We start from the raw sequence: 24,504 nt of genomic DNA, 5'->3' as shown, positions 1-24,504 counted from the left end.
CATCTAGGAATGCTTTTTCATAAAACATAACAAACCTCATTTTAAGATGGCTGCCATGCATGTAAATACATGCACACGCACACTTGGTGGCTGTCTTGGAATGCTTTTTCTTAAGGGTTATGAAAAATTATTCCAAGATGGTCATCTGTAGCTTTGAACACACTGCAGCCATCTTGAAATAGTTTTTCCTAAGTTGCAACAGAAAGTATTCCAAGATGGTTGACAAATGAGTGCACATGCATAAGGATGTCAATGTCTATAGAATAGTATAGAAAACATTCAAAATGGATGCCCGCTACAGTCTTTGCAGTTGGCAGTGGACAGAATGCTGGAGCAAACGGGTGCTGGTTGGAGAAAGTTTAATAAACGAGAAAAGTGTAGGGAAAATAACAGAGTGTAAGAGGGGAAAGCAGCAAGGGGTGAGAAAGGAGGGGAAATAGGTCCTCTGTGTGTGATAAACACACAAAGAGGAAGACTAGCCACCGAATCAGGAGCAGGGAAAGGAGATAGACAAGAAGCATCCAAAACATACGCAAAGGGCGGACCTAAAGTCCGCTCTGTATTATTGGATACAAATGGTCTGTTGGCAACAAACAGCTAAAGCTGGTTTTAGGCAAGACCTAAAAAACTACCATCCCAGAAGATATGAGGAGTGATGCAACCAAAACTCACCTCTGTCCCTGCAGATGTTTGGAGAGATTGCGGCTGAAACCCATTTGATAGATCTGGCTATGAATGGATCCCGCCCGCCCTCTCCAACCCCGAGCCAACAAGTCCGCACTGAGACCAGACAATCCCTCTATCCGTTTGATTCTGGCTCTCCTTTCTGTAATTTCACCTAGCACTCTGAAGCGTCCATACGAGGTGCTCGGCTGGGTCCAGCAGCTCCCACCAGGCCTCCTAAAAGAGGCCAACTCTGCCTAAATTCAGGTGCCACGAAAAGCACAGCATGGACAGGTAACTTGAAACATCAGCGATGCAGAGAATGAACTCAACGCTTAGCAACTCAAGGAAGAGATCCATTCCCCCAGAAGTAACCCAAATAAGAGACACAAACATCCAGTCTAGTGAAGTGTCTATGTTGTCCCATAGGATGTTGGATTTTGGACTTGAGGTGAAATGGATATGTAGGATTCTCCACCCTCAAAACAGGTATGATGGATACTCTGTGTCTGTGCAAGGGTGTAGTCTCAAGGTCACTGAGGAATTAATCTGACATTACAGATCAAAAGACAATCTTCATGCAGCTCCAACGCCTAAATAGCTTTTGTTCAATTGAGTTCCCTTTATGTAAGTGTTTATTAAATATAATATTTCTGTGCATGCACACTGATGTCAACCTGGCTCTGCGCGACCTAATGAACTCAAAAGAAAGTTGTTTTATCAGTTGTGTATTTTCAAGGGAGCCCTTTGGAGCCCCTATGAAAGAATGTAATGTTTGTCCATCAACTGATGGCAAAAGCTGTTGTCTCTATAAAAGCGAAGCAAATGAAGGCGGATGACCTTGCACTTTGCACCCTCACACCTTGGTGGGTGAGGGGGTGAAGGTGTGGTAGGGGGAGGAATTATTTTGCTTGGTTTGGAAATGAGTCCAGAAGAAGAGGAACATCCTATGGGCAGTTCCACATTGGAAGGATCTTTGAAGGGTTCTGTGCAGCGACAGCTCCTCTGCTAAGGTGGAGGAGTGCAGCCCCACTGCTCTTTGAGCAGTGCAAAAAGGAAAAATAAAATTATAATAACTCAATGTTATTATCTTTTTATTTTTCCATACAGAGGCAGTTTTATCGGGTGGGCGGGCAGGGTTCAGAGTAGATTAGAGTGGCTTAGAGGGTATTGGCAGGGTGCACTGGCGTACAGTGAAGTCGTACAGAGTAGAGTGCATTGGTGTAGACTGCCGTGGCATAGAGTGCAGTGTTGCAGAGTAGCGTGGAGTGGTATAGAGTGCAGTGGTGTAGAGTGCAGTGGTGCATAGTAGGGTAGTGTGTGGTAAAGTGCATTGTTATAGAGTAGAGTGGAAAGGTGTAGAGTAGAGAGACAGAGTAGAGTAATGCAGAGAAGAGCGCTTTGACATGGAATGTAGTGGCGTAGTGTGGAGTGGTGCAGAGTAGAGTGCAGTGGAGTGGAGCAGTGCAGAGTAGAGTGAGGCAACAGAGTATGCATGGTGTGGTAGCACACTGCCATTACAGACAACACATCTTCCATTGAAATGACCATTACATTTGCACTCATATAAAGTTTTACTGATAAATGTACACAACGCACAAACTATAATGCGTGAAATGTCATCACCCAATGAATTAAGTTGACTGTCAGCACAGTTCATGTACAAACATTGAAATGTTGTTGTGTGCTAGAAAAATAAAAAAAAAAATAACATTGTACAGCGTTCATCAAGCAGGCCCCCAGTAGCCAGCATTTTTGTCACATAAATCCTCTCACTTTAAAGTGAGAGAAAGAAAAATAAACACCAGGCTCCTAGGAAGACACTGCCTGACATTTGTCCTTGGTCTCTGAATGCACAGCAAATTTGACAAGATAAGAACAAGATTTAAAGGCCTATTTACAGAAAGCAAGCACTCATGGAAGAATATAGTAAACAAGGTTTGGGCAACGGCAGGGACAAACTCGAGCTGGACAACCTAAAGCGAATCAAGCCAGCAAATAGAAAGCCAGAAAATGTGAGCTACAAAACACAAATCCAATGGTAAACAATGGGCGGAATGCATTCCTAAGTAAACCTGCGGAATGTCCTCAAGATGTCTTCAGCAAACCAGGCAGCTGCCCTGCTGCCCTGTCTGGTAGGCTGCAACTTAAAAAAGAGCCCAAACATTTCATAGGCTGGCGGCTGTGTAATAGGACATTCTTGAGCCATGCTGCACAGACTCGGGGATGTTGTGCAGGCAAAGGTGAAAACCTCTGGCAAAACCAATAGGTCCCATTGGCGAGGCCTATCGGCTTTGCCAATGCTTGTTGGGCGTTATGAAAAACCTTTTGAACTTTCTGAAAATATATGAATAATAAACGTGTTTAGAGGGCTTTTGGCAACTCTTCATCCATTGTTCTGTTGTATGATGTAATGGACTGAAGACAAATATAAATGACACATCATGGGGCATTAGCTGGATAACTTCGCTTTGAGTGACAGCATTTTACCCAATCACAAGGAGCATATCCGAATACAAAGTAGTTCCTTCAGTGCCAAAGGTTAAATTGGCAATGAGTATATTTTGTGACAAAAAATTATTATGCTTTTAGCAGATTTTTTTATTTACTAGATTGAAGAAGGCCCAGCAGATTTCCCAACAAAGGTTTGGGAAAACCATGACAAATGTAACAAGCATTAACAAAACCAAAAGGCTGGAAGCCAATGTCAGACATATCAGTTTTGCTAATGTTTGGACATATATTGGAGCTGCAAAAAACATGCCGGAGTGGCAGTGTGACAGACATTGTGAAAGAATTGAGGCAGCTTGATAAGCTAAGGAGAAAGCTTGTACTCCCTGCTGGGGAGTGTTTGAGGAAATCATCAAAGATGTGACATGAACGTGGTTAAAAAGGTTGAGTCATCATCACATACATCTAGGGCCATCCTGCAGACATACCTTCCAGTTCTGCATCTCCAAACTCTGAAGGCAAGGAAAGCAAATATAGGGAGATGTGGCCTAACGGCTAAAGCTGCTCACCTTGGAAACGAGGACCCAGGTTCTAAGCCTGGCCTTCTTTATACAACCTGTGATCCTGGCCAAATCACTCAACGTCCCCATGAGTACAAATGTGCACCGTCTGGCTCAGCAATGCCTTTAGGCCAAGTCAACACTATCTAAAAATACCCAAAAAATTTGAATATGGAGTGCGGACTCTAACAATCTCGTTTGTGGAAGTCAAGCTCAATTTTACTTGCTGGGTGAGAAAATGGCACCACCGTGAGATTGTTGTCATTCAAAGAGATCAAAAACACAGAGTGCACCCTGAAACCACATCCCCATGCTACGTCTTACTCATTGCTTATCTTTTTGGCACGGTGTTCGCCTTTGGAGTATGCATGGTGGACAGTGCACAGAGACACTTTCCGCACTTTCACACCAGTGGTGTCATCAAACCGAAAAGCTTAACAAGAGGCTTCAAGAATAAACGAGCATTGGGCAAACCAACATGTCTGGTTTTAATGTGCTAATGTTTAAAGCGTTAGCAATATTAGAGCGATGCAAGTGGGAGGAAGCCAGTAGGAGTGGAGAGAGAGCTGTAGTTGTGAAGTAATCGGTCATAGAGTTCACTGCAAGCACTGGAGTGGAGGCGGAAGAATGAACTCAAAAAGTCAACTGAATTAGGTGAGAGCTGAACACTCCACTGGGCTGAGCCGAGGCATGATTGACATTCTCTCAAGCCAATGGCTGAAAGAGACAGTGCAAAGTAAGCCAATGATGCAAAGGGCGGGCTCAATGCCCCCTCTATATACATTATTACCAACAGATCTGTTTGACAGGTGTGTTGTCAAATCCCATACCTAAAAATATATGATTGTCCACAGGACCTCATCAGCACATGCGAGCCAGGCCAAATAAGGGTGGATCAAACAGAGCCACATTCTGAGTTGCAATTGACTGCCTGCGTAGCCGTTTCCAGTGGGCCACTCAGCACAGGCATTTGGAGAAGTGTGGCTGTCATCAGTGTCTATGATCTCCAACATCTTCTGGGCGACAGCAATCCAAGCATTCAGTTACACCTAGGTCTTCGGTTTGGCACCACTGCCCCATCTTGCCCTTGTCAGCTCGCTGCTGTCTTGCCTTTATCCTCCTGGAGGCACCGGCAGTGATGCATCGAAGGCAATACCTCAGTGGGTGATCCCGAGAAGATCCGCAATATACCCGTATCCACCCAATTTTCCTAACAGCTTAATTTCCTCCTTCTACTTATATAGTGTAAACATGCCACTGCACAACACTGATTCTTTTAGACCAGAAGCCTTCTTTAGAATATGCGGCAGGAAAGGAGAAAATTATGTAGCAGGGATGAATACATTATGTGGTAAAAAGCCAAATTATGCAGCATAATACGCAGTATTTTGTGATAGTATTCATTATTTGACATTTTTACACATTATTACACTGTCTAGGGAAAGATTTCACCTTATTAGTACCAGTGAAACACCCAAAAATAGCAATAGCCATCAGATAGGTGACCAGTCAACCGTTGAAAAAGGGCTTTCCACTGAGTGGGGACATGTGTTGCCAAGTTTTTGTAACTCTCGATCCATTTGAGCAAGAAACATTTCTTTCGCTAAAATCTGCAGATTCTGCAGCAGCTGGGACATTATGTGGAAAACGCAGCTAATCCATATTTCTCCAGAAAAAGCCAGAGAAACGCATGATTCCAGTAGCCCTGCCTGTATCCTTCCACAATGAAATATAAGATCTTGTGCGTGGTGGCGCATAGTGCTTACCACCGACCAACTGGACTGGGCTGATATCGCCGAACCGGGCCAGTCACTCAACAGTATCTGCTTAGGGCAGGAGGAGGTAGGGCCGAAAAAACTGAATTTTGAACAAATATTATTTATTGCATTGTGACATTTATATAGCACTTAATGCCCCTACGTGGGGCGCTGATGCGATTGCCTACATGGGGTAGAACCGTACACCATGTACGGGTTTGGTTGGAAGTGTGTTATCTTGTTTTCGTCCTATGCGGGAAGTGTTTGCATGTGGTGTGTTAGGATCACCTAGGTGCAGTTATTGACTTATGGGACACAGCGCTTAGCAGTGTGATGGATGACGAAGTGTGGTCGATGTAAGCGCAGTTTATGGTTTTCAGTAAGGTGGCAGCTTTGAGCAGCTTTGAAGGTTCTTATTTGGTATTTCTTATGCTCATGGTCCACTCTGTCCATTCTGAGAGATTTTGTTTAAGTTTATGATCCTGAGAAGGCATAAGTTGAAGTGAAAAGTGGTGGACAGGTCTGCTGGGATGGACTTTATTAATATCATCCCAATTTCATTGTCATTGTGTGATGCCAAGATGTATGTTGCTAGTCGTGACCTGCAGTGCTGGATTATGTGAGAGTCCACAGTTACCCTGCAGGATGTGGGACATCTCTCCAGTTAATCTGTGTCTGTGCAGTTGGTGATGGGCGATTTATTGCGGTGGACTTGACCCTTAGCAGTTTTGTCTTATGTGGGTGTAAGAATGTCAAGCAGTAAACGGAAATTATTAGGCAGCCTGTATGAACTACAATCAGCTGAAAAGAGGACTGGTCTAATGGCTAGAGTAGTCGAACTTTAAGCGCGTTCGAGTCTCGGCAGGGACGCTCAACATCCTGTGATTCTAGGCAAATCACTTAATCTCCCCCTGCCTAACAAAATGAATGTGTAACGCAACAAGTGCTCATGCAAAGCGCTCCAATACCTTCGGGTCGAGTTTGCGCTATATAAAACTTTCTTTTTTTTAAACCTGTCTGACTGATGAGTATTACGGAATTCGTTTAAGTGCGGGTTATATATTGTATCACAATGGCATTATATAGCCTTACTACCCCTGATGAGGCATTGTTGTGCTTTACGCTGGCCAGCACGCTGCTCCAGGCCCCAGGGTCAGTGGTTATTTTGGTAGTTATTGCTGGTTATTGGGATTAGTCTTCTGCTCTAAGGGTTCCATGCCATGCCCTTTACGCCCGGTCGATGTGGTAAATTACATTAGTGTGATCTCAAGTGGGAGAGCGGGATAAGTAAATCTATGCAATGGTTGGCCGCATAAATAGATGAGTTCAGGGCACAAGTCGGAAAAAAAGAAGTGGGGGGACGCTGTCACCGGAAGTGACGTCACGACAGGAAGTGACGTCACGAAAGGTGCCGAGCTCCTTGTCCCAGAGAGGCTAAAGAGTGAAGTCCAGCTGTTTGGCAGGGGGGAAGGCATCCCCCCGGTTAAATAAGTGGGGGGACGCCGTCCAACCATGTGGTACTCCGACTCGAGCCCTGGATGAGTTACAGAAGATTGGGTATTGTTAGGGCGCAGGGAACGACCTTTAAAGGAGAGGTTGTGACCTTTGAAATGAGGTCTGGGCAATCTGCAGATCTACAACAGTAAGGATTAAGGCAGACATGCTTGTGACTTAGAGTGGGTTGTGCTCAGAGAGCGGAGGTGTACAGAGGATGGAAAGGAAGGAGATAGTCCTTTGAAAGAAAAAGGAGAATCGAAAGGTGGAAGTTTTGAGTCAAAGTCAGTTTTCATGCAGGGTGTTTGGGAATACCACAGAGGCTTTTTGAGACAGAATTCAAACCAGTAGAAAGAAATAACATCGCAACGGCTGCAGGTACGAGCGGGGGAGGCCGCCGCCCCCAAAACTCGTGCTGCTCGGGGCCGTCCGCTCCACCCCTCTCTTGCTACGCCACTGTGTGCTAGAGAGGTTGAATGCGCCACTGTTATATATAGATACTTTCATTTTCCAGGCTTCATGATGGGCCTTTAATGAGAGCCGCTGCCAGCTGGTACAGGCGGAACAAAGGGAATTTTTGATGAAAAATCAGCAGCGTGTGTTTGAAAAGCAAAGGCGAGAAGAAGGGAAGCACATTCCCGTGGCTGCCTTTGAAAGGCAGTCTTGTGTAATGACCTGAAATTACAATAATACAAAATGTTTTACCTACTTAACGCCAGGCTGCTTCCAGAACGGCTTTGCAGAATGCCGATCGCCAACTCCTGGGGTGAGTTTACTGAAATGAGTGATGCTGAACCGTTCTTCTCTCGGCTTTCACCGGGAACAAGAGGTCAAACGGGGGCTCCCTGTATGCGCCTCCAGAGAAATAATGGCAGGAAATGGAGACTGTAAATGCCAAATCAGCTGCCGTATTGATAGAGAGGTGTAACAAGCATTGTCAATGCCAATAGCTCTGGGTTTAAAAGATTGTTGTACGGTAATATGAAGCATTACAAGTATATAACAAATGAATAGATATGTATTTGTGTGGAAGCAAAGAACTGTAGAATTATATTGGTGTAGGTTATAAGGCCGGGTGCACTGTCAAGCCAGATCAAACAAGCATTGGAAATGCAATAGGTCTCGCAGCATTAGAGTTTGTGCTTTTAGAATTGTTTATGTTTTTTTTTTTAAATCTTTAGCATTTTTGTTTCCTGTAGGCAATGCCACATAAATACAAAATGTGTCATTTACAATACCAAAGTTGAGAAACCAAAAGCGAAGCGAAACCACGTGACAAGGAGGAATGCAGCTATTAAGCCCCTGTACGGAGAGAGTGGCGCGCTGCATAAATGCTCTATAGCATATCATACATATTAGCCGTATTATTTTATATTTTAATATGTTTTGGTCATGAGCGTACCGGCAAACACCGGGTGAAATTAAGCCCCTGAATGAAGAGACTCTCTCACCACACAACTGCCATATAGCATACCGCGAGCACCTTCTGTTAAAACAACTTTGAGAGGGAAGTTTGAGGCATTCTTCGAGTTCATTTTTGTGCTCAGGACAACATTTTTATGACTGCTGTTCTAAAATGCAGTACACGACTCTACTGTGTATTATTATTTAATAAACTTGGCCAAAAACAGTGACGAAAAAGGTTATTTGGGGACTGCTTTCAATTACAACAAGCATTTCAAAGAAAAGCCGTGCGGAAATCAATTAGTAACAGGATACTAGGTTAACCAAGGGCGGCAGCATCTGGAAAGGCCATGCATTTCATTAGCAGATAACAACCAAAAGCGAAGCGAAAGCACATGACCAACGAGGAATGCAGGTATTAAGCCCCTGTATGGAGAGAGTGGCGTGCTGCACAAATGCCCTATAGCATACCATATATATTAGCTGCAGTTTTTTACATTTTAATATCTTTTTGTCATGAGCGTACCGGCAGACACCGGGTGGAAAAGAAGCCCCTGTCTGGAGAGAGCGGCGCACTGCACAACTGCCCTATAGCAAACAATCTCTCCCAACTAACATTTGGACACTTCACTGAGTACTGCCAAATGTTAAGCTTTGATAACCGAGATAGGGCCTAATATTAATTTGCCATTGAGATGGCATTTCAAAGTGACAATAAATAACCATCAAAATGTTCCCCACCTGCGTGCAGTGACTAAACTGTGTTTAAATGAAACTGCGTCCAGGCTACTCCAAAAACAGTGTGAGGCACGCCTGTTTGTTGGGGTTCTGGTATGATGGTCGTGGTGGCCCGACTGCACAGGTGGTTACTTTTGGTATATGCTGACCATCTGCGCCATTCTTTTGACTCGGTGTAAAGTGCCCCCCTTGCCTCTGTTGGAAAGATGGCTGTTATATAAGACACCCAGCTAGTGTGCGCCCCACTGCACTGAACTCCCGGTAGGAGAGGAGTGTAAACGTTTTTGCCTATCCACCAGCGTGCTCACCAATTTGTAATTTCAGACAGTTTGCAAGTCAGGTTGTGGAATAACGCATAAGACACGATTCCACAGGCTCGCTAGCAAGCAGAGCGCCTAATGAGTCGCCTCATAGACATATGACTACAAGATATTTTCTGTTCTGACGAAGGAAAGGGTTGTCTTCTGTAACACTGTTATTTCTTGACGCACAGATCAGTATCCACTCGCACAAACAGGCGGTGGCACTCTAGGCAACGTCTATGTGCTGAACTTAAAGCAAGGGGGCTGTCAGGGATTCACCAGTGATCTCACATAGAAAAAGTCCTGAGGCACGGACGTCAATGCCCTAAAATGCAAGTGTAGCGAAAATAACATCACACACATTGTTACCCGCGATGACATCACAGGTTGGCCCCTGGGCAAGGAGTGGAAGGTACAGACAATAAACCGGGCTGGAAGCCCTGTCTGCTTTCTGTTCTAGCCGGTGCCTTCTTGAGCCCTGAGATCGGGGTTGGACCACGCTCCGGGGTAGCAGCTGACACATGATTAGGGCTGCAGCCTCTCACTCTAAACACAAATGAATGACGCGCTGCCGGAGTAATATGCCAAGTGGGGGAGGTGTGCTGTGTAGGGACGGCTCAGAGGCCTGAGGCAGAGCGCACCATATGGAGAGGGAGGGGGGTGGCAGTGGGAGGGTGATTGATGGGCGGGGCAGTGCTGGGGAAGCATTTTTGTTTCCTGTAGGCAATGCCACATAAATACAAAATGTGTCATTTACAATACCAAAGTTGAGAAACCAAAAGCGAAGCGAAACCACGTGACAAGGAGGAATGCAGCTATTAAGCCCCTGTACGGAGAGAGTGGCGCGCTGCATAAATGCTCTATAGCATATCATACATATTAGCCGTATTATTTTATATTTTAATATGTTTTGGTCATGAGCGTACCGGCAAACACCGGGTGAAATTAAGCCCCTGAATGAAGAGACTCTCTCACCACACAACTGCCATATAGCATACCGCGAGCACCTTCTGTTAAAACAACTTTGAGAGGGAAGTTTGAGGCATTCTTCGAGTTCATTTTTGTGCTCAGGACAACATTTTTATGACTGCTGTTCTAAAATGCGGTACACGACTCTACTGTGTATTATTATTTAATAAACTTGGCCAAAAACAGTGACGAAAAAGGTTATTTGGGGACTGCTTTCAATTACAACAAGCATTTCAAAGAAAAGCCGTGCGGAAATCAATTAGTAACAGGATACTAGGTTAACCAAGGGCGGCAGCATCTGGAAAGGCCATGCATTTCATTAGCAGATAACAACCAAAAGCGAAGCGAAAGCACATGACCAACGAGGAATGCAGGTATTAAGCCCCTGTATGGAGAGAGTGGCGTGCTGCACAAATGCCCTATAGCATACCATATATATTAGCTGCAGTTTTTTACATTTTAATATCTTTTTGTCATGAGCGTACCGGCAGACACCGGGTGGAAAAGAAGCCCCTGTCTGGAGAGAGCGGCGCACTGCACAACTGCCCTATAGCAAACAATCTCTCCCAACTAACATTTGGACACTTCACTGAGTACTGCCAAATGTTAAGCTTTGATAACCGAGATAGGGCCTAATATTAATTTGCCATTGAGATGGCATTTCAAAGTGACAATAAATAACCATCAAAATGTTCCCCACCTGCGTGCAGTGACTAAACTGTGTTTAAATGAAACTGCGTCCAGGCTACTCCAAAAACAGTGTGAGGCACGCCTGTTTGTTGGGGTTCTGGTATGATGGTCGTGGTGGCCCGACTGCACAGGTGGTTACTTTTGGTATATGCTGACCATCTGCGCCATTCTTTTGACTCGGTGTAAAGTGCCCCCCTTGCCTCTGTTGGAAAGATGGCTGTTATATAAGACACCCAGCTATTGTGCGACCCACTGCACTGAACTCCCGGTAGGAGAGGAGTGTAAACGTTTTTGCCTATCCACCAGCGTGCTCACCAATTTGTAATTTCAGACAGTTTGCAAGTCAGGTTGTGGAATAACGCATAAGACACGATTCCACAGGCTCGCTAGCAAGCAGAGCGCCTAATGAGTCGCCTCATAGACATATGACTACAAGATATTTTCTGTTCTGACGAAGGAAATGGTTGTCTTCTGTAACACTGTTATTTCTTGACGCACAGATCAGTATCCACTCGCACAAACAGGCGGTGGCACTCTAGGCAACGTCTATGTGCTGAACTTAAAGCAAGGGGGCTGTCAGGGATTCACCAGTGATCTCACATAGAAAAAGTCCTGAGGCACGGACGTCAATGCCCTAAAATGCAAGTGTAGCGAAAATAACATCACACACATTGTTACCCGCGATGACATCACAGGTTGGCCCCTGGGCAAGGAATGGAAGGTACAGACAATAAACCGGGCTGGAAGCCCTGTCTGCTTTCTGTTCTAGCCGGTGCCTTCTTGAGCCCTGAGATCGGGGTTGGACCACGCTCCGGGGTAGCAGCTGACACATGATTAGGGCTGCAGCCTCTCACTCTAAACACAAATGAATGACGCGCTGCCGGAGTAATATGCCAAGTGGGGGAGGTGTGCTGTGTAGGGACGGCTCAGAGGCCTGAGGCAGAGCGCACCATATGGAGAGGGAGGGGGGTGGCAGTGGGAGGGTGATTGATGGGCGGGGCAGTGCTGGGGAAGCCTTTGATGTGGCCTGGCGGCCGTGGAAGCCGGGCCTTTGAAGTGAAGCTAAGCTTCACTTCAAAGGTGTCGGAGGAATGCGGGCGGCTGTGCACGTGCTTTTAAGCTCAATGCGCATGCGCATTGAGCTTAAAAGTCACGGGCACTGCAAGGAATCGCCACGATTCCTTGCAAGTTAGATAAAGAGTAGATGAGCCCCTATAGTCTCGCTTGCTCGATGCGCATGCGCATCGACAGGCGAGACCTAAAAACCTCATGTAGGTTAAAGAATGCCCTCCTCCTATCTATGCTGCTGCCAGAAAAAACAAGCATTAGCAATGCAATAGTCTCACATTTACGAGAGTTTGAGTTATTGGCATTGTAAATGACAATGCCTTTTATTTATGTGTTGTTTTTAAAACAGATAAATAAAAGGAATTGTCATTTACAATGCCAATAGCATAAACTCTAGCAAATGTGAGACCTATTGCAATGCAAATGCCAGTGCCCATGGTATACATTTTTTTTAAAGCATTAGGAGAGAGAGGTTCCGCCTGCAACAGCAGGCAGAACAAAGCTATTTGAGAAAATAGTACTCGGAGGCTGTAATTAAAACCTATCGAGTAACAACACACGTAAAGGGGGTGTCGCCATGGGAGGTTACAAAATGAGACAAGGCACTACTAAGGAGGGACTACTAAGCCTATTGACCAATGAACAGCCACAGTTGACAGTGGACATTGACACAAGCCAATGCACAATGTGGGTGGAGAGTGCGCGGAGCTTCAAGTCCCTATTCAGGTTTAGGCATCTGGATAAAGAAAACGATCACATCTGCTGGTGGGCCACACTGTTTTTGAGGAAGCACACATGCTTCTTCCCAATCAAAACATGTATTTCTGGCGCCCAACATGTTGATGGAGCCAAAGCCTCTCTCTAGTGATGCTCACATATTTGTCTGGCAACAGCTGCGCTGTTAAGCGAGACCATAAAAAAGGGTCCGGCCAGCCAGGGTGGAAGGAAAATGATCCAGACTGGTTCTTATAACATTGTTTTTCACACTTCGTGTCTGTGTATTCATGATCACAGAAGCTATTCGATGTAAGACAGTTTGTCCTTCCGGGGATGCAAATTCATAGATTTGTTGAAGCAGCACAACCATTTACACTTCCTCCGGCTTCCTCACCATCATCCAGATGGTGCTTCAGGAAGGATAGACACCCTCGTATCAGAAAGAGGCTCTGCCTTGAATTCTATCCCACAGTCTTTCTTCTGTTTCAATAGCTATTCTATTCACACCCGCCAAATAATTCCCAAATCTCACTACCTGTTTTCCTATCGCCATCTGGACACATCGTAACCCTAAGTAGTTTGTTTACTCATCAGTGTCCAGTTCCAAACAGTCTGTATGCATTCCAGTCGAAAGAATAAACAGTCTTCAGCAATCACATGGTTTTGGGTGCAGAGTCTGATGGCAACAGCAGTGGCACCCCCAAGGCACGCCTCCACGTCTTACCTCTCATACAGCATTGTCTATCCTTGAGGAGTTGTTCTCCAAAGAGCTTACCGTGGCTTGGTGGGTGAAAGCATCTTACCTACAAGTGTTGAGGCACCCCGCTTCTGGTCAACTTAGTAATGGATATCCGCCTTTTGGAGTCATGCCGTGTCATGGGAGTTAGGCTACTGCTGGAGGAATAGTGATCACGAGACGCCTAGAAATGCTTCAGTAGGAGCGAGCTCATGATAATCTATCACACCGTCTGAGTGATAATGGCACTTTTGCAGGGGAATGTAGTCCTGATTAAGACTCAAAGTTAGAGGGGTGAACACAGTGACTGAAACTGGCTGAGGTGGCAAATTCAATGAGAACATGAGTGGTGGTACACCTAGCATCACTAACAGCATCATACATATCTGGGTCAACAAATGTATTCGCATATCAACACAGTTGGGCCTACCTTTATCCATCTAACACTATTTACATCCTTGAGTTTTCCAGGAGGAGATTCAATGCAAACCCTGGACATGTTTGACTTCAGGGAGGATGCTGCGGTCTCAGTTTTTGGACGCGGGGTCCGTATCCCAGGAACCTGTGAGCGGATGTGCAGTCCTTCTACAGGCTGAGATGCCATTTGAGCAGAAGGGTTCCATTGGGTGATTCATAGGGAGATTGCAGTATCCGTGACCCCACAGTGTCCCAGAAGGCCATGGGTCCCCTTGTCAAACAGACCTTCAGAGACTTCTCGATAAAGGCAACCAGTACAGTCAGTCCTCCTCGGCTCGCGAAACTTTTCTCTGCCAGCTTTCTTTGCCTAATGGCGTGGGAGATGAAAATGTAGGGCTGCAGAGAAAGACCTGTACCAGAGAGGGAGCCCTCTGCATGGAGGAACTTAGAGGCCTGTCCCAAGCAGCACAGAGTTCATGTTGATCAATAAAGCAGGGTGCAGTATTTGTATACTCAGCTCTGCAATCCCTGCTGAGTCCTTCACTTCCACAAGGCTGGGTTTTATTCAGCGTCAAGGGTCAGGAATCTACAGCATCACTATATTAATTCTGGTAACAGAGGTATAACCAAGCACAGAAGGAGACGCACAGATCATCATACATAATTTGTATTTTCCACTGGAAGAGGTGCCAACTCTCTAAAGATCCATAATTAAAATGTCAATTTTATTGAAACAAATGAATACCATCATATGGCCAGGGTCCACCCCAAGCCTTGTTGATACTCAAAATAAAACAGGCAGCGACAGGGCGGGAGACACTCCTACGGTCTGATAGCAGTGGGGCTATAACAACTTAAAGAGCAATAGAAAGAGTAGCAATAAGCCTTGGAGGGCAGAATGTTCTAATTTGTAAAACAAAGGCCACTTGGAGCCCGAGGGGGCTTAAATTCCTGCGAGCTCTGTGATGCCTTTGTTCACAGCAACAGTTTATAGTTGTCTATCTCGGTTAACAACAGAGCTTGCACCCAAAAAACACCACAAACCCAACCTCACACCACTTGGCAACTGACAAGCCTATTGATCTAGAAGACAAATAAGAAATTGGGAGATGAACCTTGTCTTAGTAATTGAAAATTTGATTTATACACACAGAGTTCAATGTATAAAACACAGTCACCTAACCGAGAGTACAATCATGACGGATCCCTTCAAGCTGAACCAGACAGCGGTCTACGATGGCGACCCAAGAACCATATGCTAAATGCTGAATGCTCTAAAAGGCTACGCAAATGGAAGAGTATGTGCTGTACATGTGCTAGTGACACAAACTAGGATATTTCATCGAAACCTGCAAACTGCACCTTTGATGGAAATCTGGGACCTCCACGTTTGATGGAAACTTGGATCTCCTTTTTTTAGGATCAGAACATGAAGATATCATAGTATATAATCGCACCCTACAACATGCTTCTGATGTGACAGAAACCTAAGATGACCCTCATGAACGGTATGAACCTGTCCTTCGTAAGGCATGGTTGGAAATGTCAGCCTCTTTTCTGTCATAACAGTAAATTGGGGCCTCCTACTGGAATGAGAAACAAGGAACTCATCAGTGTGATGAGCACATTGGATCCACACGAACGACAGGAACTTGGAAACGTGTGTGTATGAGACAGGAACATGGGATCCCTTTCATGTATGGTGGGACCTGGAACCTACTTGAGTGTGATAAAAACAGGGACCTTCGCCTGTCATGGTACGAACATGGGGCCGCTTATCTTCGGAACCTTGGAAGGTGTTTAGGTTTGAGAGGAATGGTGGCCTTCTGTCGTTATACTGGGGATCGGAGGCCTGCGTCATGAACGGGAGAACCTCCATAATTCGATTTTAGGTACTACTTCTTTCCTTATTTGAAACTGGAATCGTATCATTACACAATGGACCCAGAGAACTCCAATACATATGATGCATACTGAGGTGCTTCATTTGAACCGGTGGTTTCCAGCGCTCGGCACAGGCACTTAAATGTCAACACCGGCACTTATGACGGGCTGTCACATGGTGGCGCTGTTTGTCTAATTTAGAGCCAAACAGAACAACAGTTGTTTAGCAATTCAATAAACATTCAAAATGATTACTACCTGCTGCCAAATCCATTCTTAGAGCTTTAGGGGTCCGGAATTGTCACACTTGTAGGAGTGTGAGGGCTAATAGTTGTGTTGAAACTGTAATTGGCAGTGCTGACAGCGGCAATGTACGCTGCAAGCAGAAGTGGACTCATGACAGGGCCCTGGCACTTATTGATTTTTACAAATCAAGCACTGGACCTACATTACTCCATTTCTCACTGGCACCAAAAAAACTTGGAGTGGGAATATTGGGAGCTCCTGGTAATATATTTTCTTTTCCGCTGGATTACAAGCACCTTGGGTGTTTCTTTTGCATCCCCATAAAGGCGTCATCTTCCCAATGACTCCTGAAGCAGATGTTTTAGCCGAAGGATCTGGAGACCTCACAATGTCTGTTTTCTTCCAAGCTGGATACTTTTGCCACCATTTCAGATTCTATGGACGTCACTGCCCAAGTGATCTCACATGTTGGTTTTGGTCAGCCTTGCCGTGAGAGCCGACTCTTACCTGGCACGTGCGGGTCCTCCAGGCCGGTGGGAATTTTCCATTGATCCACCTGCAGCTTCAGGGCGTTGACTTCATCAATGTCACCAGGGACTCTGAAAGGACAAAAAACAAGGATGAATATCAGATGTGCCCTGCGTTGTCAATGCAGCTGTGATGAGCATCTGCCAGTCCCATACACATTCAACGCCTCGTCAGGGGTAGTGAGCGCTATATAAATGCAATTACAATACAATGTAATACGCGCCTGCCAGGTGGAGGAGTATTCCTTCAAATAAAGTGCTTTGAATGATACATACATGTTTTTGTGCTGTAATTTAGTGCTCATGAGTGGTGCGGGAGTTGGAGAACTGAGAACCTAAGTTCTTTACATCTGCTTACACCCTACAATATATGCCTGTCCTGATCTCGGTGTGGTACAGAGCATACACCTGGACTGACAACTAGTGTTGCAACTATGCTGACAGTCTGTAATGAAGGAAATGCCTGTCCCTGAAGTAGCACCATCACTCACCATAAACCATCATTCACTCTGTGCAACATTCAGACTGTAATCATCGCCTCGCTGGTGCACACACTGTGAGTCACATTGGAATACTTTCATTTAAACATTGACTCAACTAAAGACAGCAATACAACAAAAACAGAAAGAAAATGTAAAAAATAAATCAACAAACACACAAATCATATATACAATCGTTTTTATAGTGGAACAGACATTACGCACAGATATTTTACACAACTTCTTAGTACCCGAGTCCTATACTAGGGATGCTGACTATTGATCAAATGGCGGTACACATGGGTGTGTAAAAAAAAGAGTTCAGTCACTGTTGTCCCATGCGATGGTACTTTCGAGGTGTCCAGTTATCGTGTGGGTGTCTGCTTGAGTTGTGTTGAGCAAGAACTAAACATTCCATGATAATGGCACGTGGACACTTTTGTGCCAAGCCTACACGTTTCGATCTCTGTTGGGGGGGGGATCAAACGGGAAACAACCTTTACAACGCAACTTTTACAACGAACTACCATTACAACGAAATTTTTACAACGCAAAAACTATTACAACGCATGTATTTACAACGCATGTTTTTACAACGCAGGTACCTTTACAACGCATACCATTACAACGTAAGTATTGGTAACTATATAATTATATTTAAAATTTTATATGTTTGGGTTTTTTTAAGGGTTATTTTTAGGGTTCAGGGTCAGTTTTTAGTTTTTGGGTAAAGGGGTATTTTTAGGGTTCAGGGTCAGTTTTTAGTTTTTGGGTAAAGGGGTATTTTTAGGGTTCAGGGTCAGTTTTTAGTTTTTGGGTAAAGGGGTATTTTTAGGGTTCAGGGTCAGTTTTCAGTTTTGGGTAAAGGGGTATTTTTAGGGTTCAGGGTCAGTTTTCAGTTTTTGGGTAAAGGGGTATTTTTAGGGTTCAGGGTCAGTTTTCAGTTTTTGGGTAAAGGGGTATTTTTAGGGTTCAGGGTCAGTTTTCAGTTTTTGGGTAAAGGGGTATTTTTAGGGTTCAGGGTCAGTTTTCAGTTTTTGGGTACAGGGGTATTTTTAGGGTTCAGGGTCAGTTTTCAGTTTTTGGGTAAAGGGGTATTTTTAGGGTTCAGGGTCAGTTTTTGGGTAAAGGGGTATTTTTAGGGTTCAGGGTCAGTTTTCAGTTTTTGGGTAAAGGGGTATTTTTAGGGTTCAGGGTCAGTTTTCAGTTTTTGGGTACAGGGGTATTTTTAGGGTTCAGGGTCAGTTTTCAGTTTTTGGGTAAAGGGGTATTTTTAGGGTTCAGGGTCAGTTTTCAGTTTTTGGGTAAAGGGGTATTTTAAGGGTTCAGGGTCAGTTTTCAGTTTTTGGGTAAAGGGGTATTTTTAGGGTTCAGGGTCAGTTTTGGGTTTTTGGATAAAGGGGTATTTTTTTTAAATTATTATATTATTTATTAAATATAATATATTATTTATATACAGGGTAAAATTAAATTGATTAAATTAAATAAAATTAATTAAATTAAATAAAATTAATTAAATTAAATTAATTTTAATTAATTTACATTAAAAAAATATTATAAAATTACCAATATTTACAATAAATTAAATTAAATTAAACTAAATTAAATTATATTAATTTTAATTAATTTACATTAATTTTTTTTATAAAATTACCAATATTTACAATTAATTAAATTAAATTAAACTAAATAAATTATATTAATTTTAATTAATTTACATTAAAAAAATATTATAAAATTACCAATATTTACAATTAATTAAATTAAATTAAATTAAATTATATTAATTTTAATTAATTTACATTAAAAAATATATTATAAAATTACCAATATTTACGTTGTAATGGTATGCGTTGTAAAGGTATTTTCGTTGTAAATACATGCGTTGTAATGGTACTTCGTTGTAATGGATCCTGCGTTGTAAAAACTGCGTTGTAATGGTAGGCGTTGTAAAAGTATGCGTTGTAACGTCATACATCCGGATCAAACAGCTCAGCAAGATCTTCCTCGGGGCTCATCAAATATTTAAATTCAAGTCAGCACTGTCCAATAGTGGTTGAGAATTTCTGCAATAACTGGGTAATTGTTTGCTGGGGTGGTTTGCCTGTAGATTCCCACCTCTCGGAACTGAGCTCGAGTGTGAGATACCTACCTTTTAATTATTCAAGAATACATCAAATCGTACGTCTGACATCATAATGTTGACAAAGATTCTAGCATTCAAAATAAACATAAATGTGATTCCTGGATAGACGAAAACGTTAAGATTTGGGAAGAACCACATATGTAAATGTGTGATCTATCAATTTTTGTATTTTTATTTTTTTTAAGTTAGATTTATAAGGAAAGAGGGACAGGGGTCAGATGCCTGGAAATAATCCCTAAACCCCAGGTGAAAGGGAAGGATGTTTGGACAATGCTTGGAATTTCAGACACTAGCATGTTATTAAATGGCCAGATTGCTTTGCATACCTGGATCCCTTATGCCGAAATCCTGCACCCAGCGCCCCTCTAACATCATGTATCAATGAACTGTAATTTGTTTTTTACACGGGGCAAGTGGCAAAGGTAAAGCAGGGATAGAGAGCAGATGTGGCTACGTCGTCAGCTTGCAAGCAGGGAGGCATGGAGGCTGATTGCTGGTTCTTAATTCAGAATCTCTTCTCTCTCTGCCGTGGTTCGTTCACAAGCCAGACTGCAAGCAGTGAGAAAGAACACACTACCCGGGCCCGCTGTAAAACACTGACCAGAGGCATTTACCGAAGACTCGCCCAGAGCCTGTAAGATAGAGATGCATTCAAGAACGCTCCGAATATTAACGCTCCGAATATTACCGCTCCGAGATCCCAGAGTGACCGGACGAATGATGTCTCTGCAGGTGCAAGGCCTGCATAAGCCCTTCAGAAACACCGAGTGTGCACTAATAACGCTGCATTCACAGCAGCATATATATATATATATAAGAATTACAAGAAATGCAAACACAGAGAAGGAAATAGGCGAGCATCTCTAGGGGATGCTGGGGGGGGGGGCGGCTTGTAGGATTTTGCGGAATGCTGACAAGAAATACGATTCCGAGGGACCTATTATTTTCTCGAAATTAATAGGTGTAATTCTAAACACTGCAAGCGAACGAAGCTACTGAGCAGAATGTTTTACAGGGATGTCCTTTTAATACACCTCATTGCTGCATTTTTTATTTCTCTGCACAATGACGCATCTTTACATATCCAATAATGCATGATGCTCAGTGGAGACTTTTGAAAGAACAAGATTAGACCAATAACTAGGCCTGATAAAATTTCATTTTTTTGATTGCATTACGATTGTTCCGCGAAATGCCAAAGATTACGCCATTACGAAACATTGAGTAATTGAGGCTTAATTTGGGTAAGAATCATATCATGGGAGCAAGGGCCCAAAGGTTCATGTTTATATTTTAAATCTATTATTACTAGGAGTGTACTGGGTGCTGCCCACCATATGCAACGCACCTTTACGGGGCCATCCTGCTGTTCATCCTTCACCACATCACCAGGAGTGCCTCCATTCTAATGGGCCCGCGGTCCCCAGAAGGAGGGTCTTATTCTCCCTCCCACAAGAAACAAGGTCTCTGCTACACTGCATAGCTTTCAATTCCAGGTAATATAAAACAAAGACTTCTGTAAAAGTAATGTTGCCCATTTCAATTCAGTCATCTTTTTCCAATGGCCATATGTCGATGCTTCTAATCAGAGGAAGCCGGAATCTGTAGACGCCCTATCACTCTTTGACATACTGAATGTTAAAATTGACTGCGCGTTGGGACAGGATGGGAAAAGAGGGGTGTACCCCCGCCCGGAGTGACCCAACACCTACTCGGAGTGACCAAACAGCATGTGAACTTGGTATCCTGGCCTTTGTGGGGAAACAGGGGTGTACACCCACCCGGAGTGACCCAACACCTGCCCGGAGTGACCCAACCGCATGGGAACTTGGAATCCTGGCCTTTGTGGGGAAACAGGGGTGTACACCCGCCCGGAGTGACCCAACACCTGCCCGGAGTGACCCAACCGCATGGGAACTTGGAATCCTGGCCTTTGTGGGAAACAGGGGTGTACCCCCGTCCGGAGTGACCCAACACCTGCCCGGAGTGACCCAACCGCATGTGAACTTGGAATCCTGGCCTTTGTGGGAAACAGGGGTGTACACCCGCCCGGAGTGACCGAACACCTGCCCGGAGTGACCCAACCGCATGTGAACTTGGAATCCTGGCCTTTGTGGGAAACAGGGGTGTACACCCGCCCGGAGTGACCCAACACCTGCCCAGAGTGACCCAACCGCATGGGAACTTGGAATCCTGGCCTTTGTGGGGAAACAGGGGTGTACACCCGCCCGGAGTGACCCAACACCTGCCCGGAGTGACCCAACCGCATGGGAACTTGGAATCCTGGCCTTTGTGGGAAACAGGGGTGTACCCCCGTCCGGAGTGACCCAACACCTGCCCGGAGTGACCCAACCGCATGTAAACTTGGAATCCTGGCCTTTGTGGGAAACAGGGGTGTACCCCCATCCGGAGTGACCCAACACCTGCCCGGAGTGACCCAACCGCATATGAACTTGGAATCCTGGCCTTTGTGGAAAACAGGGGTGTACACCTGCCCGGAGTGACCCAACACCTGCCCGGAGTGACCCAACAGCGTGTGAACTTGGAATCCTGGCCTTTGTGGAAAACAGGGGTGTACACCTGCCCGGAGTGACCCAACACCTGCCCGGAGTGACCCAACAGCGTGTGAACTTGGTATCCTGGCTTTTGTGGAACAAGGGGTGTACCCCCGCCCAGAGTGAGCCATCAGCATGTGAACTTGGTGTCCTGGCTTTTGTAGGAAACAGGGGTGTTTCTTCCCCCCCCCCTGCACGGAGTGACCAACAGCGTGTGAACTTGGTATCCTGGCCTTTGTGGGAAACAGGGGTGTACACCCGGCCACAGTGACCCAACACCTGCCTGGAGTGACCCAACCGCATGTGAACTTGGTATCCTGGCTTTTGTAGGAGACAGGGGTGTTTCTTCCCCCCCCCTGCACGGAGTGACCCAACAGCGTGTGAACTTGGTATCCTGGCTTTTGATGACCGAGCCAACTCACAAATCTAGCGTGTGCACTGAGGCCTAAGTCTGTCCATGGTGTTCCAAGATCTAGAACCTGTCCTCGACCCTGCTGCGTGCAGTACGTGTGCCCTCTTTTTTGACCTGGGACTATTGTCCATGCCCTTGGTTGTGGACAGGGAGCGTTGGCGGCAATATACTCATTTTTTTTTAGTTGCTAGAACTCAGCAAACTATTTCTTGAGGAAGAGTGTGGCCCACTGGCCCCTCTCATGTATCGTTCCTTACACGGACATCCTCTGTGCATGTCGAGTGTATGTATAGTGCGATCTCTCTTTTGTTGTGAGAGTCCGATTGTTAGGAACAGTAGAGTCCACTTTGGAATGCACAAAATGGCGGAAGGAATACAACTTGCCCAGGCAGCTGAAGAGTACTTCCTGGATTCCTGGAGCTGAAGCGAGGAGACCCAGACGCTGAGGTGGGAGAGGATAGAGACAGGGCCACCCTTAGAAACTCCATGAGGATCTTTTTTAGCAAGGGATTGCTGATTAGTCCTTCCGGATCACTGCCAAGTGGTACAGGGGCGGCGAGACTCGGCGAGTCAGCATATTCTGTTGTCATGGGTTAGAAAGCTTCAGGCACTTTTGATTTTCCCTCATTGCTACTTCTGGAATGCTCATGACAGGTGCAGAATTATCACATTTCATTGTGCCCATGCCTTGGGAAACTCCTCCTTGGAGAGCCGTCAGCTTGCACAGAGGTGCTATCTGCACTTCAGCCAGAAAATGTCATTTGAAAGGGAATCACCTCAAACCAGTTCTTTCTAGTACTTTACACAGAGGCTCAACATCTTCTATCAGGAAAACGAGTATAAAGGGGAGCTCTAAACCAACCCACTGGGTTCTAGTTTCAAGTTCTTCTTGACCACAGAAGAGAATGCTCTGAAGGGTATTCAAAGAGCTACTGGTATCTAGGGCTTGTGACTGCAAGACAGCTAGCCTCCCAAAGGAGACGGTACATCGCAACTTGCTGGAGAAGTTGTGGGGCTTACGAGCACCTAGGAGCCTGCCTGATCAGAAAGGGAAGGGATGTGCATGGACAAGCAGAAGGAGAGACTGAACAGGAGGAGAAGCAGAGCTATGGGAACACCCAGAAGAGGTGAACTTGTGTACAAGAGTGTACCCGGCCCGGACACAAGCGGAGAGGAACACCCAGCCTCTCCTGCATAGTTCCAAATTTACCAGCCTAGCACCCTGCAACTTCCCCTTGTTCTATGGGACCTGCTCTGCTGCTGAGCTGTGGGCCAAGATATCGTCATCACCGTAGCTGCAGGACCACTGATGGCCTGGAGGCCACATCTGCTGAACATGGACGACTGCAGATTAGAAGCACCAAACACAACTCAACTGCAAGATACAAATTGAACTACGGGCCCCTATATCGAGAGATTGCTCACAAAAAAACAAGTAGTGAACTTGCACCGGAGCTGATTCTCACCCTACGCTTCCGTTAGTAGGTCCTTGAGGTAGGTTGGAGCTGCAGCTATTGTGATAGACCTCTGTAGCAGGACATGATCTGCCACAACTGAACCAGGGCACTGTTGTGGGTGCGGGGCCTTTAAGCCTTGTTTTTTGCTCACAGCATCGTAGAACCGTGCAGCTGCACCCCTTTACCGTGTGTAGTTAGTATTCTGTTTTGCTGTGCCATGAAAATACATCCCTTTAGCTGGACAAGGATTGGCCTAGACAGTAGATTATTGTGTCTGTTGTTGTTTGGGGAGTTCTGAGTCTCTGCCCACACACTGCCTCCCTTGGAAGCCTTTGACTGGTCGCCCCCGTTAGAGTAAAGTGCCGAAAAGGTGCACATGGCCCAGTCTGCAGAGTCACAGCAGGACAGGCCCCAGGACATCAGAGGCAAATGACCCCAATCTCTACACTTGTAGCCCAGTGGCCCCCGCCTTCTATGCAGCCCCCTCTATCTGGCACTGTGCAATGGAGGATACAAGTGTCAGACTCACTCCCCCTGGCGTCATGGCAGCACCTGTCTCTTCTCCCTCAGACCACCCCCATCTTGTACATTCTGCTCCACAAAATGGGAAGCAAAACATTCCTCTCATATGTCTCACCTACAAATACAAATACACTGTCCCCCACTAGGCTGAACAGAGAAAAAATGAGTAATTCACTTTAAGGTTTGTGCTCTCTCTCTCCAAATTCCCCTACTATGCTCTTGCATCTAACCTACATTTCTTGATATGATTCTACAAAGGCGGTATATGCAGAGACACCAGCATAGTTCCATTAGTTTAACCCCTTCCATG

The 24,504-nt window shown here is 45.1% G+C and overlaps 1 protein-coding gene across 1 annotated transcript in view; it reads right to left on the bottom strand.

The window, feature by feature from the left end:
- Window positions 1-24,504, bottom strand: part of ARHGAP39 (Rho GTPase activating protein 39) — an 854,292-nt gene that overhangs the window by 63,590 nt on the left and 766,198 nt on the right. The window contains exon 8 of the mRNA XM_078686621.1: window positions 16,604-16,695. Coding sequence (XP_078542747.1) covers window positions 16,604-16,695 — 92 coding nt within the window. The remainder of the gene's footprint in view (window positions 1-16,603; window positions 16,696-24,504) is intronic.

Source organism: Lissotriton helveticus, chromosome 4_1, assembly GCF_964261635.1.
Source record: "Lissotriton helveticus chromosome 4_1, aLisHel1.1, whole genome shotgun sequence".
Taxonomy (NCBI): Eukaryota; Metazoa; Chordata; class Amphibia; order Caudata; family Salamandridae; genus Lissotriton; species Lissotriton helveticus.
The sequence above is the reverse complement of the archived record's forward strand: the minus strand, read 5'-3'. Positions and strand labels throughout refer to the sequence as shown.